This window comes from Rattus norvegicus, chromosome 5 (genome assembly GCF_021556685.1).
Source record: "Rattus norvegicus strain SHRSP/BbbUtx chromosome 5, alternate assembly SHRSP_T2T, whole genome shotgun sequence".
Classification (NCBI taxonomy): Eukaryota; Metazoa; Chordata; class Mammalia; order Rodentia; family Muridae; genus Rattus; species Rattus norvegicus.
In genome coordinates, this window is record NC_141538.1 from 89,498,960 (window position 1) to 89,515,000 (window position 16,041).

Sequence of the window (16,041 nt, forward strand, 5' to 3'; positions counted from 1 at the left end):
CAAATAGTAAATAGTTAACCTCACCTCAGGGTCAGGGAGAAGGGAGGGAAGAAAAGAGATGGGGCATTCAGGTGAGGGGGCTGGCCCCAGTGTGGCTCCCCAGGAGTTCACTCCTGAGTTATCTGTTAAGACTTTTTAGTGCCCCATGGTAAGGAGGGAAAGAAAAGCCGAGTACTGGGCAGATGCAAGGACACAGGAATGAGTCATCATTCAGGGAGAAGACAGAGTTCCTGTAGCTGAGGCCTGGGAACAGAGAAGGACATTGCAAGAGGCAGGGCTTGTACCCGAAGGCTAAGTGATCACTCAAGGTGGTGCGATGTCAGAGCAAGTTGTTGTTTTAGGCTGGATGCGTTAGTGTGGAAGCTGCTACAGTGAGCTGAACATGAGAGGAAAATGACCTGCCAAAGGACTTGGGGGTGATGCCTCTGAAACACTTTACTGGGGGTCTATGTGATGCTCTGTAATACAGGAAGCACTTTCATACTTGAGAAGCTATTGAACTCTCAAGAGCATTGTGGGCAGAACAATGCTATAATCTGTTTGTTAAAGAAGACCAAGAGATAGAGATAACCCAGCATGCCAATGGCAGAGCAATGAGTAAGTTCAGATGTTGGGATCCCCCATGCAAGTTTCTTGCCATGCCCCACTAGTGGTGTGGAGCAATGATACTCCAGCAAAGATGTTTTGATAAGACATTTCCCCAGCCTCTGAGACTCCCCTAGTGGGTTTATCCTAATAATGTTGCATAACAGCAAAAGCTATGCTACCATTCTTTAAAAACTAAAACTCCAAATTAACAGGGGAATGGTCAGGTGACAAACAACAATCCATTCAGTAGAAAGCCCATGAGTGAACAGAGGACCATTATGACAGCTTGCTGGCTTGTTCCAGTCCTTGCTGGGTGTGTGGCAAGGATGATTTGATGACTTGTCCTCTGCTCCTTCCCCAATATTTCAGGATTTATACAAGTCCACAATCAAATGCAAAACAGACCCACCTGTTTCCAGGAGGCTTCCTAGGCTATACAAGATGCTAAAAGGCAAAGAAGTCAGGGTTCTCACTTAAGGGCAATAAGAGAACCAGTGTTGTGGTACACACTTTGAATCCAGCACTGGAAGGCAGAGGCAGGCAGATCTTTGAGTTAAGAGGCCAGCCTGGTCTACAGAGTGAGTTTCAAGACAGCCAAAGCTTTACCAAAAAACCCTTGATCAAAAAGCAAACAAAAAACCCAAGGCAAGAGAATGAAAAAGCTCTTTGGCCTTGGTGAGCTGTGGGGAAAAGAAAACAGATAAGCATAGCAACAATGAAAGCAGCATGGGTGGCTGAAAGCCCAAACGCCACTCCCGGAGAACCCAGTGTCTAGTCAGTCAGAGACTATGCACTGTGTAGGGATGAGAACTGAGGGCACACAGAAAATGGACCCATATAGCTGCACTGCCACACAGCAAAAAGAGGCAGGTTCCCTACCGTGTTTGTCCAACTGAAGGGACCACTCAGTGACAGACAGGGCCTGAACAGCCAAAGTGAGGGCCCCTTCCTGGGCCTGCTTTGACCCCTGTGATAGCTGCTTCTCCAGCTTGCTCTTCAGTGTGTTGTTAGTTTGAATGCTCCTTTCTGCCTGGTCTCGGAGAACCTGTATCTCTTTCAGGAGACCATGCAGGTTGCTGAAAGGATCCTGCCCCTTCTGGCCTCCTCCACATGCCTCACCTCGGGCCTCTGTAGACATACGTAAAAGGAAGCCTTGATATCTCAGAACATCAAAGGTCAACCATCAAAAGGACTCAAGGGCATTTCAAACCACCATAACCATCTAGCTCCCTCCTGAAAACTAGATACAATTTTAAAAAAACAACTCGACTTTAAAAACAAAAATATTGGCTGACTTAATTGCTGCTATTCCACAGGCTAAGTAAGAGCTGGAAATTAATTTCACTTCTGGCCATAAAAGCCTAGCAAATTGCACACCAAACCCCGAAATTATGTCTAGTAGTAATAAAATCTATTTGGACCAGAATTATAGAATGAAAGGGGATGATTTTAAGGACTACAGTATATTAAAAAGGCAGGCACAATAGCAAGACTAAGAGAAGCAACATGAGAAGAAGCGAAAGCTACGAGATGACCCTTTCTAGATAAACTTTCAATAGGGAGAAACCATCTGGAAAATTAGTTTTAGAAAGCTCCCCACTGTGCCTCAGAATTGATTCTCAAACATTAGACCATAGATTTGAGGTGCTCAGATCTACATTCTCTGGATGCAGAGTGAACCAAGGGTAACAAGCACCTCAGTGCAATGTCTAACATGTGGTGGCACAGAAATGTCTGCTGGATTAATGAAGGAAAAACTATGACAAAAATTATTGCTTGGATGCCTACTACGTGCCAGGAACATGGCTAAGATGTTTTAATAAATGGCCCCACTTAACTTAGACAGCATCACACAGTAGGTGCTGCCAGACTTGCTTATGGAGGCAGTAACTGATCCAGTTACTAGTAATATAAGAATAAGCTGAGTTGAAGGGAACGAAGAATCCTGACTTCAGCTTGGCCAAAAGTCAAGAATGGTGATGTATACCTATAAAGCTAAGGCAGGAGAATTTTGAGTTTAAGGCTTGTCTGTGCTTTATAGCAAGACCCTGCCTCAAAAACAAGACTGGGCCAAAGAGTTTGCTTCTAAATACACATGGTCTGCATACGAGCCACTGTGAGTTTATTGATAGTACAGGAAACAGCGAGAGCCATGGATTCCCACGCCCACTGCCCAGCTGCTCGGGTGAGCTCACAGCCATGAGATGTTTCAGGCCTTGCCCTGAACACAGTACCTTGCTGTAGCTTCTGATGCTCCTCGGCCAGCTTCTCATACACCTTAAGCTCCATTTGGAGGGACTGAAGCAGCTCGTCTTTCTGTAAGAGCAGCTGCTGTCTTGACTTTGCCTCTTCCTGTACCCTGAAACGATCCCAGCATGGGAAGAGGGGTTAATTCTCTCTCATGGAGGCTTATTCAATTCCCATAGGACAGGTCCAGGCCATCTTAGTCAGAGTATGGACAAAATGTGCAGGGACATGCACGGCTAAGGGTTCTATCATAGCCACTAGTTCCCAGGTGTCTTAAGCCTCACATTTAATAGACCTTCCAAGTAACCTTCATGGACACTCTAAAGGAAAGTGCCCTCCAATTCCTATAAGATACACTAGGAATGGAACCCAAAAGGCTATCTCTTTCCAGAGGTTCAGAGCTGGGGAAGAGTCAAGACCTCTGCTCACGATGTCTGGTAGCACACCTAGGAAGGGAAGATGGGGGTGCTGCTCAGACAAAGAGGCAGTCCTATGTGTTGACAGATGGATGAAGACAGAGTCTAAGAGAAAGTGTCTTCATGGCTCACTGAAAGTCTCCCAGTAGTTTATACGACTTGGAGCAAAATTGGAGTCTTTACAGGACAGGGGTCCAGAAGGATTAAGGACCCACCTTCCTCTCTGCCCTTAGCTCCTACTGTGGCCAGGTTCAGTACCATCTCTGATTCATCACAGCAACATTGTCTTAGGGCCTATGTGACTTCTGATAACCATGGCCATCTCCAAATAGTTTCAGCTCTTACATGCTCACTATGTACTCAAAAGAGGTCTTTTCAGAAAGCCTGTCCTTGACCATCCTAGGAGAAAACACCACCCAGCCTCCATCATTCTCCTCCTCCTTGAGAGGACCATTCACACTTCTATGATCACAGGCTTAGGCTACCAGAAACAGCTGGGTCAAGCCTACCTGCTCAGCTCTTGGAGGCTGCTGCAGACCTCCTGAGTCAACTGCTGGTTTTGTCTCTCCTTCTCACTGATGTCTCTCCGCAGTCTTTCATTTTCTTCCCTTACACTGGCATACTCTAGCTGAAGGTGCTCAAGACTCTCAGTCTTCCTGGCCAGGGACTCACGCAATTTTTCATTCTCTTTCTGTTTTTCTGTAAATACCAAAATGAGAAGGGATACCATTTGTTTTTTCCAACCTTATTACACTAGTACAGTGCTTCAGCTCAAGCACTCCAAGAATACAGAAAAGAATGAGATTTAATCTGGCATTGATGGTTCTGGCATTCCAATTATCTCATGCATTTTAGGCAGATAAATCTGTCAACATCAAGGCTGCAGATTAAACATCACTGAAATGAAAGGGGCCTGTTTAACTTTCTGTTACATAATGGGCCTTGAAAACCTTGTTACTCTCTGCCTTAGAGAGTATACACAGTGGGTAGAGCAACAGGCAGGAGCCCAGATGTCAGTAAGTGTGGAGAGCAACAAGTTTCCTGTAGAGGCCCGCACAGGAGGCCATGGACTCTGCAGAGGAATAAAATAATCCTGGAGGCTCAAAAAATAATAAGGCCTAGAGCTGGAAGTAAGAGATGGTGTAACTGATTTCTAATGTGGCTTCTCCACTTGCTGACAGTGACCCTAAGTGATGCTTCTCACTCCTCAGTGCTCCTGGGCAAGGGCAAAGTTGAGGTTACTCTGTGTACAGACCTTGAGAGCAGGAATGGTAATGATGGTAAGTCCCAACACTAACAGTACAGTCACTATAGTAAGCTATCACATGTCTCAATGTCCTGCATCTTTGCAGCATACTGCCAAGGCAGGTACTGTGAATTTCCTCATCTTCCAAATGAGAAACAAAGGAGTAGTAGGGTTAAGGCTTCCCTTCGGCCATACAGATGGAAGGGCCACAGACTAGATGTGGATCTACTCTTGACCAGGATTCAAATATTTCCACGTAACCTGAGGCTCCTCTTGGTCTACATGACCTCAGCACAGCTAATCATTCCTGGCTGGTCCACTCTCCTCACCTGTAACATGGGCCTGGTCTGCTAACCTCCTCTGATCCTGAGTCACCTTGGGTAATCCTTCATTTCCTGTCTAGACTTAACCCTTGAGGAGCAGGATCTCTGAACTGAGGGCTTGCCGCTCTCTAGCATATCTTTATCACAGCAGTCTCAGTCCTGCTTGTTGTAGGTTTACCCATCTCATCTACCAGATGACAGTCTTCTGATACACAATACAAAGCCTAATTTATTTATCTATCCAGTTTTTATCTATCCAGTTTCCTTGTAGGTCAGGATAGAAAAAGGTTGCTGAATAAATGAATGAATGAATGAATGAATGAATGAATGAATGAGCTACATAAGGGCAATTTTTGACAATTAAGGCAAAATCAGTATCCCTTCCCTCAGGACTATGGGTTAAGCTGGCCCACATTCCAGCTCTAGCACCTCTGGCTCAGAGACCACAGTAGGGTAATTGCTTAGGCTGTGAAATGCTACCTGAGAAACAGAGCAACTAACCCCACACTCTACAGTCATTCTAAGTATGGGTGATAACATAAGTAAAAGCTCTCTGGCAGCTAAGCTCCAAGAGAAGGAATTAAGAGAAGGAAGGATCTTTATATGGAATGCAGGATAAACTTTACTGATTGGAGAAAATCTTGGGCTGAGATTTGGCAGTATTAAATTTCCAGTGCTTCTCTTCCTCAGTGATGATGGGACAAGAAAACAGAGTAACATGTACTGAGACCCTGGTAGTAGAAACACTGCTGGGGGCTTTCTACCCAACTTTTCCCAAAAGCTAGGTAAGACATGGGAATCTTTTCTGTACCAGTTTCTTAGCTATAAAACGGGAATGCTCCGTACAACTAATGTACAGCTAAAGGTAGAAAGCTGTCAGAACTACTCCATTAAGGACTGAAGGAGCTCAAGGTGTTTGCATCCCCATAAGAAGAACAATAATATCAACCAACCAGATCCCCCCAGATCTCCCAGGGACTACACCACCGTCCCAAGAGTACACAGGGATGGACCTATGGTTCCAGCCACATATGTAGCAGAGAATGGGCTTGTCAGGCAACAGTGAGAGGAAAGGTCCTTGGTCCTGTTAAGGCTTGATGCCCCAGTGTAGGGGAATGTCAGGGTGGGCAGGCAGGAGGGAGTGGGTGGCTGGGTGGGTGGGTGAGGGAGCACCCTCATAGAAGCAGGGGGAGGGGAAATGGAATAGCGGGTTTCTGGAGGGGAAATCAGAAAGGGGATAGCATTTAAAATGTAAATAAAAAAATATCCAATTAAAAAAAAAAAGATGTCAGTTCCAGCAATACTTTAAAACAAGGGTGTAGGGGCTTAGGCTGCTGGTGGCCTGTGATTCCTTACCTTTGGACCCCTTCTCGAGCATCGTACTGAGGGCCTCATTCTGCTTCCTCAGGAACTGTATTTCTGATGTCAGAGAATTGTGCAGTTCTGAGCTGTAAGCAGAAACATTTGTAGAGCCTGTAGAAACACACATGAACAGTGATTTATAGAGTCTTCCAAGGAAATACATTCAAATAATGAAGAAATACAGCATGTAATAAAAGCCATCCCTGTGAACCATGCAACATACAGCTGGAGCCTAAAGGGTAAGGACAATGATCTTAAAGGGGAGGCAAGAGGAGGCCTCCATATTCCAACTGCCCCAAAGATAAACAAGGTTGAGTGCCAAACCACAGCAGGGTAAGAGAGGACAGTGGCAACCATCTTAGACAAGTGCCTCTAAGGCCTTTGACCTTGTCTCTGAGGCAGCTTTCCCTGGTCTTTCTTACTCTGTCCCTGCCTTAGAATAGGACACACTCCAATCCCTGACCAGCATCTGGGAGCTGTCCTAAACTTCCCTTTTCCCTTTGAAAGCAAGCAATCACAATTGCTGATTTTTCCTGAGAATGCCTCAGCCTAAGGCAGACTCTCATCTATCACCTAGGCCTTAGCACATTGCCTGGCTTCATTTTCCTGCTGTTTTACCAATAAAGTTATCATCTGCAGCACAATCCTTTCTTGGTGCTCTGCCACTGCAAAAGATGAATCAAATGAAACAAAAGGTCTAACTCTTTAGTCTCAAATTCAAGACCCTCCATGGTTCTGCTCCAGTGCCACAGTATATTCTGTTCTTTCTGCACTCAGACCCCAGTGCCCAGAACATGCAGGTAACCAGATGAGTTTGGGCTCTCCACATTCCTTTCCCCTCCTAAATCATACTCTTTCAATTCCTGGCTTACTGTGCCTTTCCTGAATGCACAGTGTAGAGATTGGGGTCTAGAATTAAACAGATGGAGGTTACATCCCTGTCACCAAGCTGCTGCCTATCTACTGAGAATTTACCGCTGCATGGCAGTCAGCCTAGAGGATGTCTCTTGCTGGGCATCTCCTTGGCCTCAAACCTCAGCACTTCCCTCTGCACAGCTTTCTTGTTTGCACCATGATGGTCCTCCATTCACAGCTGCCCTCCAAGCATCTACAGTGTGCCCCATGTCTTCTCCATGTGGCAGGCAGATACTTCCTCCTGGTTTCTGTGCTGATTTAGTTCACCACAACCAACATGCCAGATCTCTGTGTTACCAGCCATCAGGTGAGCATGATCAGAGGCCTCTGGCAACCAGCGAGACCTAAGTGAAGTCTGCTGAGGGCTTCAAGGAGATTCTCCATTAGAGAAGAGAGAAGCCCCAGGCTCTACCTTCCCATGCTTTGGACACTGTCCTGGGAGGGTGGGATGGTGACACCAAATAGTCACCATAGATATCAGGCCATCCCTATGTCAGGGCTATCGCCCTCTGGGGTTCTTGCGACCAGCAGAAGGATAAGCAAACATCCGTTTCACTGCTTTCTCCTCACACTGCTTTTGAGCTATCAGCACCCGAAAGCATCCCTGGCATGCAAATGGATTGCCTGTGGTGTCCACACCCCTATAAGGAAGGGGCAGTTAGCTCTTCTAGAAATATTCTTCCTGCTCTACAGAACCTTTTTCACTTGCAAGTGAGTCACGTCAAATGAAGTCGATTAATTTTTATTTACAAATGTCTCTTTACACCATCTCCCCCTACTCGTCACTGGCCTATCCCTTGCATGAGGCAACTTGCATAACTTCCCCCAAGTCATGGTTAGCAACATAAAAGTGCATATGCTGTTATTCCATGGTTATCATCTGTGTTAGTACCTAGGGGAATGGTGAGTGAGGCCACAAGAGAACAAAGACTAATCAGACTAAGCAGCAGAAATTCTAATATCTACACTGATCAACATCAGGGTAGTTACTAGAAAATAAATAATAGTTCATAAAACAGCCCTGATTCATCAAACATAACTAGGCCCAAGTGGCACAGTGAGGACCACCTCTGGAATGCTATGAAACAAGACTTCCTTTGCATAGCACCTCTGCAGTGAATCCAGGCAACTGGCAGTGAGCTGGGGGCACTAAGGCATGAGCTAATGTTTTTTGGCAACTTCTCTGCACCACATCATAAGGAGTCCTGTCTCTTTCAGACCTACTCCCAAGATGAACATTTCACCTTACATGGAGGCACAACTGCTTTTATTTTTGTCTTTCCAGAGACTGAAACAACATGGTGAGAACAGCACGTCTTTCCATGCACATAAATACTTTATGAATGCCTTTTTGTAAACTTCCTGTCAGAGGAAATTACTCTCCAGAGCAATTTGGGCTCCGTTGTAGCCAGTGGCCATTTGAACCCCCAAATAATTCTATAATTAGATTTGCTGGGGAAAATGTAAAACAGAATGAATCTAACACAGGCATTACCAAGAGTGAACATGAAAGGCCTAGGCATGTATTCCTTTCTCATGTTTGACATAACTAGTAACTCTGATTAATCAAATTCCCTAGAGATGAAGGAGAAGGATGATGGATGCATGGGACAAGTGGAAGCACAGTACAAGAGCGGGAAGCTTCTTGAAAACTGTTGCAGAAACTGCAGACCTCACAGAACCCCTGGAAGCTGCCTTATGTGTGGACTAGAGAGCAATGAGAAGTGGACCAGTGTCTTATCAATGAGTACGGCCTTTCTAGAACTCAGTGATACATTTCCAAAATGGCATCAGGGTCTTCATCCATTACAGAGCATTGGGCCATGTTAATGAAATAAGCCAACAGTTAAAAAAAAAAATACAACTGTTTATGGAGAGAGCACTGAGCACTCTGTTCACAGCACTGCCTCATTTACTATTCTGTGTCAGAAAACAACTAAGACTAGATTGCTCAACGTCACAAAACCAATCTACAGAAGAGCTACATCCACACACAGGTTAATCCAACCAACTTAACACAATGAAAGTGAGGAGGAAAAAAGGGAGGAAAGGGTTAAAAAGCACACAGTGGAACTGTTAGTTTCTAAACTTTGTAAATGAGTGTCTTATAGATATTCAGTTTTCAAGGAAGAGCAAACTATTGTTATATGGGAATACTGTTTGCCACCTTTGCCATGAAAGATTTGCCAGACTGCTATATGCTGAGAGGTTTTGGTCCATTATTGATGAAAAGGCAAAACATGGTTCTATTCTCTTTTAGAATCCCTATTTATACCTCTAGGGTGAGGACCCAGGAACAGCTTAGGACCCCAGAGGCTGGCAGACCTCTTCAGCCCACCTGGTGCACAGAGAGCCTCTTTAGACAAACACATCACAGTGCAGCAACCCCCCAACCCCACCCACTCAACTCCTTACCCTGGACACAGCCCCTCCTCACCTTGGTCAGTCTCACATCCCTGCCGTTCCAGCTGTTTCCGGAGCTTCTCATTTGTTTTAATAGATTCTTCCAAATGCTTTCTCAAAGTTCGAATTTCCTGTATGTGTTCCATTAGTAAGTCTGTAGGAAGGAAGAACATTTTAAATTTGAAGTATGAAGCCCCCAACAAATTGAATAATTTATAGATTATGCAGAGATCTTGAAATTTCAACAGTACTGGATATATGGAGAGAGTCGGTAGCTGGCAATTCTTTCTCAAGCTTGGGGGAGGCCAAGCTCTTCCCCACCAGCCACATCTCCATAATGGCTCTCTGCAGCCCTCCACGAGGAAGCAACTACATCACACGCAAAAAATTATGCTCCATACAATTTTAATGCTAACTGTAATGTAGTCTTTTATTCTTTTCAATATCAAATATTAATTTAAAATCTTCCTTATGGTAAAACTAACAGATTACTTTCAAGTCAGCCTGAACTGCCTGAGAGTGGATTAAACTACCTTCATAATGAATCCAGATATTTTTCAAGACTAGTTTTTTTCTTTTTGGCAAGGAATATGTTATCCTTTACCTATCACTCATTAATTTCTAGACTTAAAAGAATGCTAGTGAGCAAAGTAATACAAAGTGTGTTTTTGAGATCACCCGCTGTGTACATATAAATGCGATGTGCATGCGATGACCTTCTGGGGCTATTTATATCGTTAGGTTTAGGAAAGTTCTCCAATGTCATTTCCCAAATAGCTCTACTTTCAGGACCCTATTTAAGGAGCTCGTGTGAAATGCTCACAGGTATGGCCAGAATGCATGAAAGTATGAGTCAGAGATTTAAGTGTGACAGGAAACTAACAACTCAAATTGTTCACTGAACTCAGGTCCATTTGCTATGATGAGGAATTACACAGCTATTAAATTACAAAAACTATAAATACCATGGAAATGTATTATTGTGTTAAATTTTAAAAGATATGAAATAGGTTACAGCATAATCACAGCTCTCTATGTAAGAACGTAAGGATAGCAGAAGCAAATATCCCAAGGAAGCAAATACAAAGATCTATTAAGGTGATAGATTTCAGGTCTTTCAAAACCCCATTAGACATTTTAACACATCACATAATATATACAAACTTATTTTTTTCCAAATTTCCTAGGATGAATATGCATCATTTTTTTTTCACTCTCTGTACATCTCATTTCAGCAAAGAAAGAGGGAACACAGTTTCACTCCAGAGGTAGATTTCTAGAGTCAGTGTTTAAAACATAATCACATTAAGTATCCAAAGGCAAAACTAATGTCTTTAATTCATCAATTAGGGTACACTCAGTATGTCTTAGTAATGTTTGTTTTAAAACATTATACTAATGTTATGACCCAGTTTTAATTCCTCCAAAATGGCTTTCATTTAAAAGTAGCACAATGTTACAGATCTTTTCCTAATTAAATAGTAATTTTGCCATGAATTTGAATGTTTATGAGATGACTTAATTCCCAGTCCTTCAGCTATCTCCTATTAATGCCAGAAGTGTGGCAAGTCATTTGGTGGAATGTCTGCCTCCTACTGCAGCACTGCAGGGAAGGTTGTCTGTGAACACTCGTGGTGTACCCAGCACTGGCCCTCCCGGCCCAGCCTTGAGGCCCCTGCCAACCTTCTTCCAGAAGCCCTTCAGCCCAGAGTCAACCAGGAGCTCACTGGTTTGAACTGCACCCTTCCTTGCTGGTTTACATGAGTCACACAGTGCAGGCTGCAGGGTGATGTTGCTCCAAACAAGCCATCTTTCAGAGTCTGGCTGGGAGTGAGAATTCTCACATGAGCTGGAGGGTACACTCCCAGTGGAATTAGATACTATGTATTAATTATGCAGCCATCCTGAGAAGAAAGAAACACTATACCAGCCTTTCCAAAATGGGAGAAATGGATCTACCTGTCTTAATAGTAAACTCTTCCAAAGTGTTAACTCATAAAACCCATAAATCTCATAAAGAGCTACCAGGCACAAAAATGAATGAACAGGAAAAAATGTGTCTTCAGCCAGGTAGTTCAAATTTGCAGAATCTATATTAAGAAAATGCTCTCAAATAAGAAGGCTTTGTGTTCAAGATGCCCCTGCAGCACTGTTTATAATTTTGAACTTCTAGAAATGACTTAAATGCTGAGCCCTAAGAACAGAAGGAAAACTACAGTTCAGTCATTCAAAAGACTATTCTAAAGCCACTGAAAGTGACATTATCTAACATGTCAGAAAGTCTATGATAGAATGTAAAGTGAGCAAAGAAAAAAAATGCTAAATTGTCTCTCTAAAAGGAAAAACAGATGCAAAGACAAAAAGGCAGAAGAGAAACAAACCAAACAAAGGAAACAGTGGATGTACTTGGACGGCTCTAGAGAGCTGGCCAGGCTCCTACTCAAGAACAGAGCTGGAAATATGCATGGGCAGCAGAGGCAGCCCAGCATATCCTACGCAGAACAAAGCCAGGAGCCAGGCCTCAACTCCTAGAAAACTTAGAAAAAATAAAACTTTTCTCTATTATCTATTTTATCTTATACCTATTACCATATTAAAAACACAATACAGTGAGAGGCTGAAGAGAGCTCTGCCCAAGGACACAGAAAACAAGGGACCACATTCCCTCTGAATGATTCAGTGGCTCTGTCATAATGAATACTGTATTCCAGCACTCAATCATTTTGGGGAGCATATATTCTACCCAAGTGACCAAGCCTCATGAAGCAGTCTCACTATATTGGAAAAAGACTGAATGTCACAGTGAACATGGTGCAAAGGGGGGAAAATAATCCAACCTAAAGTAGATGAGGCCAGAACGCACAACCAGAAGTAACAGAGAAATCGAGAACTTACAAGTTCACAAAAATCTGACAGATACCCCAGAACTCCCAGGAAACTAGGTCCATGTGACTGGCTAGTGGCTGGCTAGTGGAAGACCTAGCTGGTCCCTCAGTTCTATCAAGAATGTCATATTCTAAGTATGTCTAAGATGTGGAACGGGAGTGTTCAGAGGAGATTCAGGACACCATGGGCTAAAGGTCTGACTCTAGTCTCATTGATATATTGGTGGGACATCTCCAACCAAAAGAAATCTAGCTGTGTAAACCAAAAGCTTCAAATATTTCTGAAAGCAATGGTTTATGTAGTTTAGGATCAACAAATTTTTTTTTTTCAGTGTTCAGTTTGTGCAGCAGAATCCACTGTGGTGCTTTGGGGAGGTGGGGGCGGGGGCTGGAATAAGCAGGAGATCAGAGACCATTGAGAGATGTCCGGATCACACTCATCATCTCTGTGCTTCACAGCAGAGCTGTGCAAATGCAGGAAGACACACCTTACACAGCTACAGATATTCACTATTTAGCTCTTTGGTAAAAAAAATTTGTTTAGCACATCTGCTTTGCCTCTATGGTCCTTTGAATGTTTGAAATATATGGAATGACAAGCACTAAGTCTAACTTCCTACCCAAACAGAAGAAACTGAGATCAATGGTAAGGTGAAAGGAGACCGGAGAAAATCTCTGGGAAGCTGATTGGGCCAGTTCAGTCCATATACAGAAGAAGAGCAAGGCAGAACATGTGTGTCTCTAAAAGTCCTACATTGAAGACCTGAGCACAGATGTGATGGTATCAGGGGATGGAAACACTGGATTATAAGGATGCAATAGCTTATTAAAGGGTTAATGTCCTTGTGTCATAGACCACACGGAGTTCCCCTGACCTCTCAAGGATTCAAGTGGGAATAGGATCCTCCCTAGAACTCAAAGACATTGCCTATAAGGTACCCTGAGCTCTGCTTTTCACACACCAGAAGTGCGAGAATGGTTTGTGTTGCCTGCAGTCCCCAGGATTCACCTGCAGCAGCCTGAGTGGACACAAACAAAGGGCCTGACCCTATGGTCAAGAGTCACACCTTAAGGAACATGTTTCAGGATGTATAGAAACCAAAGAAGGCAACAGCTATCAACCCAGTCTGTGAGAAGAGCAGAATGGGAAACCATACAAGTCATCATTTAAAAAGCAATCAAGACTTCCTCACTGCCACCCCCACTTTTCACACCATGGGTTCTTCTAGTGATAAATCATCTTCCATGAGCAGCTCTGGTCCTCAAAGGCTCTCCCTTCATTGGTAAAAATGGTCAGACATCAGCCCAATATTCTCCCCAAGGTAAGACAGCCTGGTTATGCCTCAGGTGCTTAGCAACCTTTCACTTACCTTGAGGAAAACGGCTCGCTATTGTTGGGTACTTCTCAGTCTCACTGTCTGGCTTCGGTTCTCTGGACAGGAAGGACTTCTCAGACATTTCATCATCTGACAGAGCATGAGAGGCAGAAGGCTCAGGAGATTCAGGCAGGAGATGTTGGTAAGGTAAGTTGTCTTCTTCAGTTCTTAACCTTCAAGATTGCAAGACAAGTCATTTCCAAATACTGCCTGCTGAGACTATCTAGTGTAGACTATATTTATAAATTGATATACAAATATATGCGTAACAATTATAAGAAAAGAGTAAGAGGCCGTGACTGTGAGAAGGGAGGGAACATGGAGGAATTAAAAGGAAGAAGCTATGATATAAATAGAGTACTCATATGAAATTCTCAAATAATTAATAAAAAAATTAATTTTTAGAATTTAAAAATGAAATGTCATATTCCGATTCCAAGGTTTACCACATATTTGAACACTTAGGGTTATTTTTTTGTGACTGGCTATCCATGCAACTTCAGCCAGCCTATTTGTTTCCTTATAACATTAAGCAGTGACATTCTGAAAACAGAACAGGCTTGAGTCAGGACACACATATCTGTGGTACCTGTTACAAAGTGCTGCTCTGTCCCAGTGCAGCTCTGTCTGTTCTAGGTCTTTATTTGTCCTCACAGACACCCTCTAAGGAAGAACACACCATTGCTCTTGACAACTGAGGCAGTCAAGGCTCATCATGAACCAGGGGCCATCTCAGCTCATAAGTGGCATCACTCAGATCTGACCTATGGCCTATCTGGCCCCACAGACTCAGGAAGATGTGAGAGTCCATCCAAATCTATGGGATGGCTGTAGACTTAAAAATCTGAAAGTTTTCTTAACCCCGCCCCCCCCCCCCCCCCCGCAGACATCACATCATCATTTTGGCAATCATTTGGTTAGTAAGCTGTATTTGCAAGGACTGGCTAAGCCACTAGGAAAACCCACCTGAACACTGTGAAAAGCCCATGTGAATCTCCCTTATAAATAAACTCCTTAATTTAAGTTCTTTGCACTGCCCCCATTCCCTAGTACTTCTAGTCAGTGGCCAATCTCATTATTCATGGACTTAGACAAGAGCAAAGGATTCTGAAGCTGCAGTCCACACATTAGCTGGTAAACACTAGTGTAGCTGTGCCCAGAGAGTATGATGGACGCCAGGCTTGCTGCTGCCCTTGTGAATGTACAGCAGGGCCGGGCACCCACTTCATTAGCTCATTAGACCTGAGTGTTGAGTCTACAACTGAAAATGGAGGAGAAAGAAAAGCAAAGCTGCCAGAGATGGAAAGGAGGCACACCCAGTTGAAGAGGATAGAAAGAGACTCCTTGTCTCCCTACCACTGAAGTGGCATCTTTAGCTTCAGAGGCCCCTGTTAGTTGTACTGGGCTGAGAATTCCTAACACCGCTTCTGTGGACCACTCAGCGGGCCCACCTTACCCCTCCAGCCATGTCTCCTTTGCATCTGCCATAGACATAATCCAGGGAGGTCCCTATATCGCTGCTTTGATTTTTCAGATCCCATGACTAAGTGGGACCAGCACTACACAATGAAGCATGCCTTTCCATCCCCATAGCTGCCAGTAGGAGTGAAATAAAAATGGATCCCTAGGTTGGACCAGGAGGGATCTTTGGTGATACTGCAGAGGGAAGAGTACTTCTTCTATGACTACAGATGCCTTGATAGGGACACCTCCTTGCCTGCTCTCTGTAATGATGCTGGTGGCCTCTGTGATACCAATGAAATCTATGCTTCTGCATCCCAGACCACCTATTTCTTCATTTAACTGCCAGGACCTCCAACAGCCACGCACATGAAAGAAGGTGTCCCATAGCATTTGGAGCATCAGAACAGTTGGACAGAACTAGGAAGTCCTTAGCACAGCCAGTTGTCCAAAAGAAAGTATACAATCCATGTTTTTTTTTTTTTCTTCTTATCCTGAAAAGGCAGCACAGAAAAACTGGTGCCAGGGCAAGAAAGACTTGAGTTCTAGTCCTAGCTCTGCCACTCAATTGCTGGTGTGTAGCTCTGACCCACAGCCTTCTCCTCATGAACAGTTTGCCTTGTGGTGTCAGAGCAACAAGGGTAAAACCCAGCTGGTGCTAGACAATGCTGTTCTCTTTGAAGAAGGGTGAGCTAAATGGGAAAGTAGTACAAACCATGTAACTGCCTCATGTAACTATGTCAAGTGGCATGGCAAGAATAGTTATGGTCCTGGATCAGAGAGAGACATAGTGTTGGCAAAGTACCTAGTCATTTCTGC

General features: G+C 43.9%; 1 protein-coding gene across 41 annotated transcripts in view; it reads right to left on the minus strand.

Moving 5' to 3' along the window:
* Cdk5rap2 (CDK5 regulatory subunit associated protein 2) overlaps window positions 1-16,041 on the minus strand; it is a 168,690-nt gene that overhangs the window by 16,601 nt on the left and 136,048 nt on the right. For 25 of the 41 annotated variants that reach the window (XM_087660590.1, XM_087660588.1, XM_087660586.1 and 22 more), the window contains 5 exon segments: window positions 13,756-13,934; window positions 9,535-9,654; window positions 6,177-6,293; window positions 3,761-3,950; window positions 2,823-2,947 (listed from right to left, as the gene is read on the minus strand). In XM_087660590.1, the coding sequence (XP_087516716.1) occupies window positions 2,823-2,947; window positions 3,761-3,950; window positions 6,177-6,293; window positions 9,535-9,654; window positions 13,756-13,934 (731 nt within the window). 41 annotated transcript variants of the gene reach the window in all.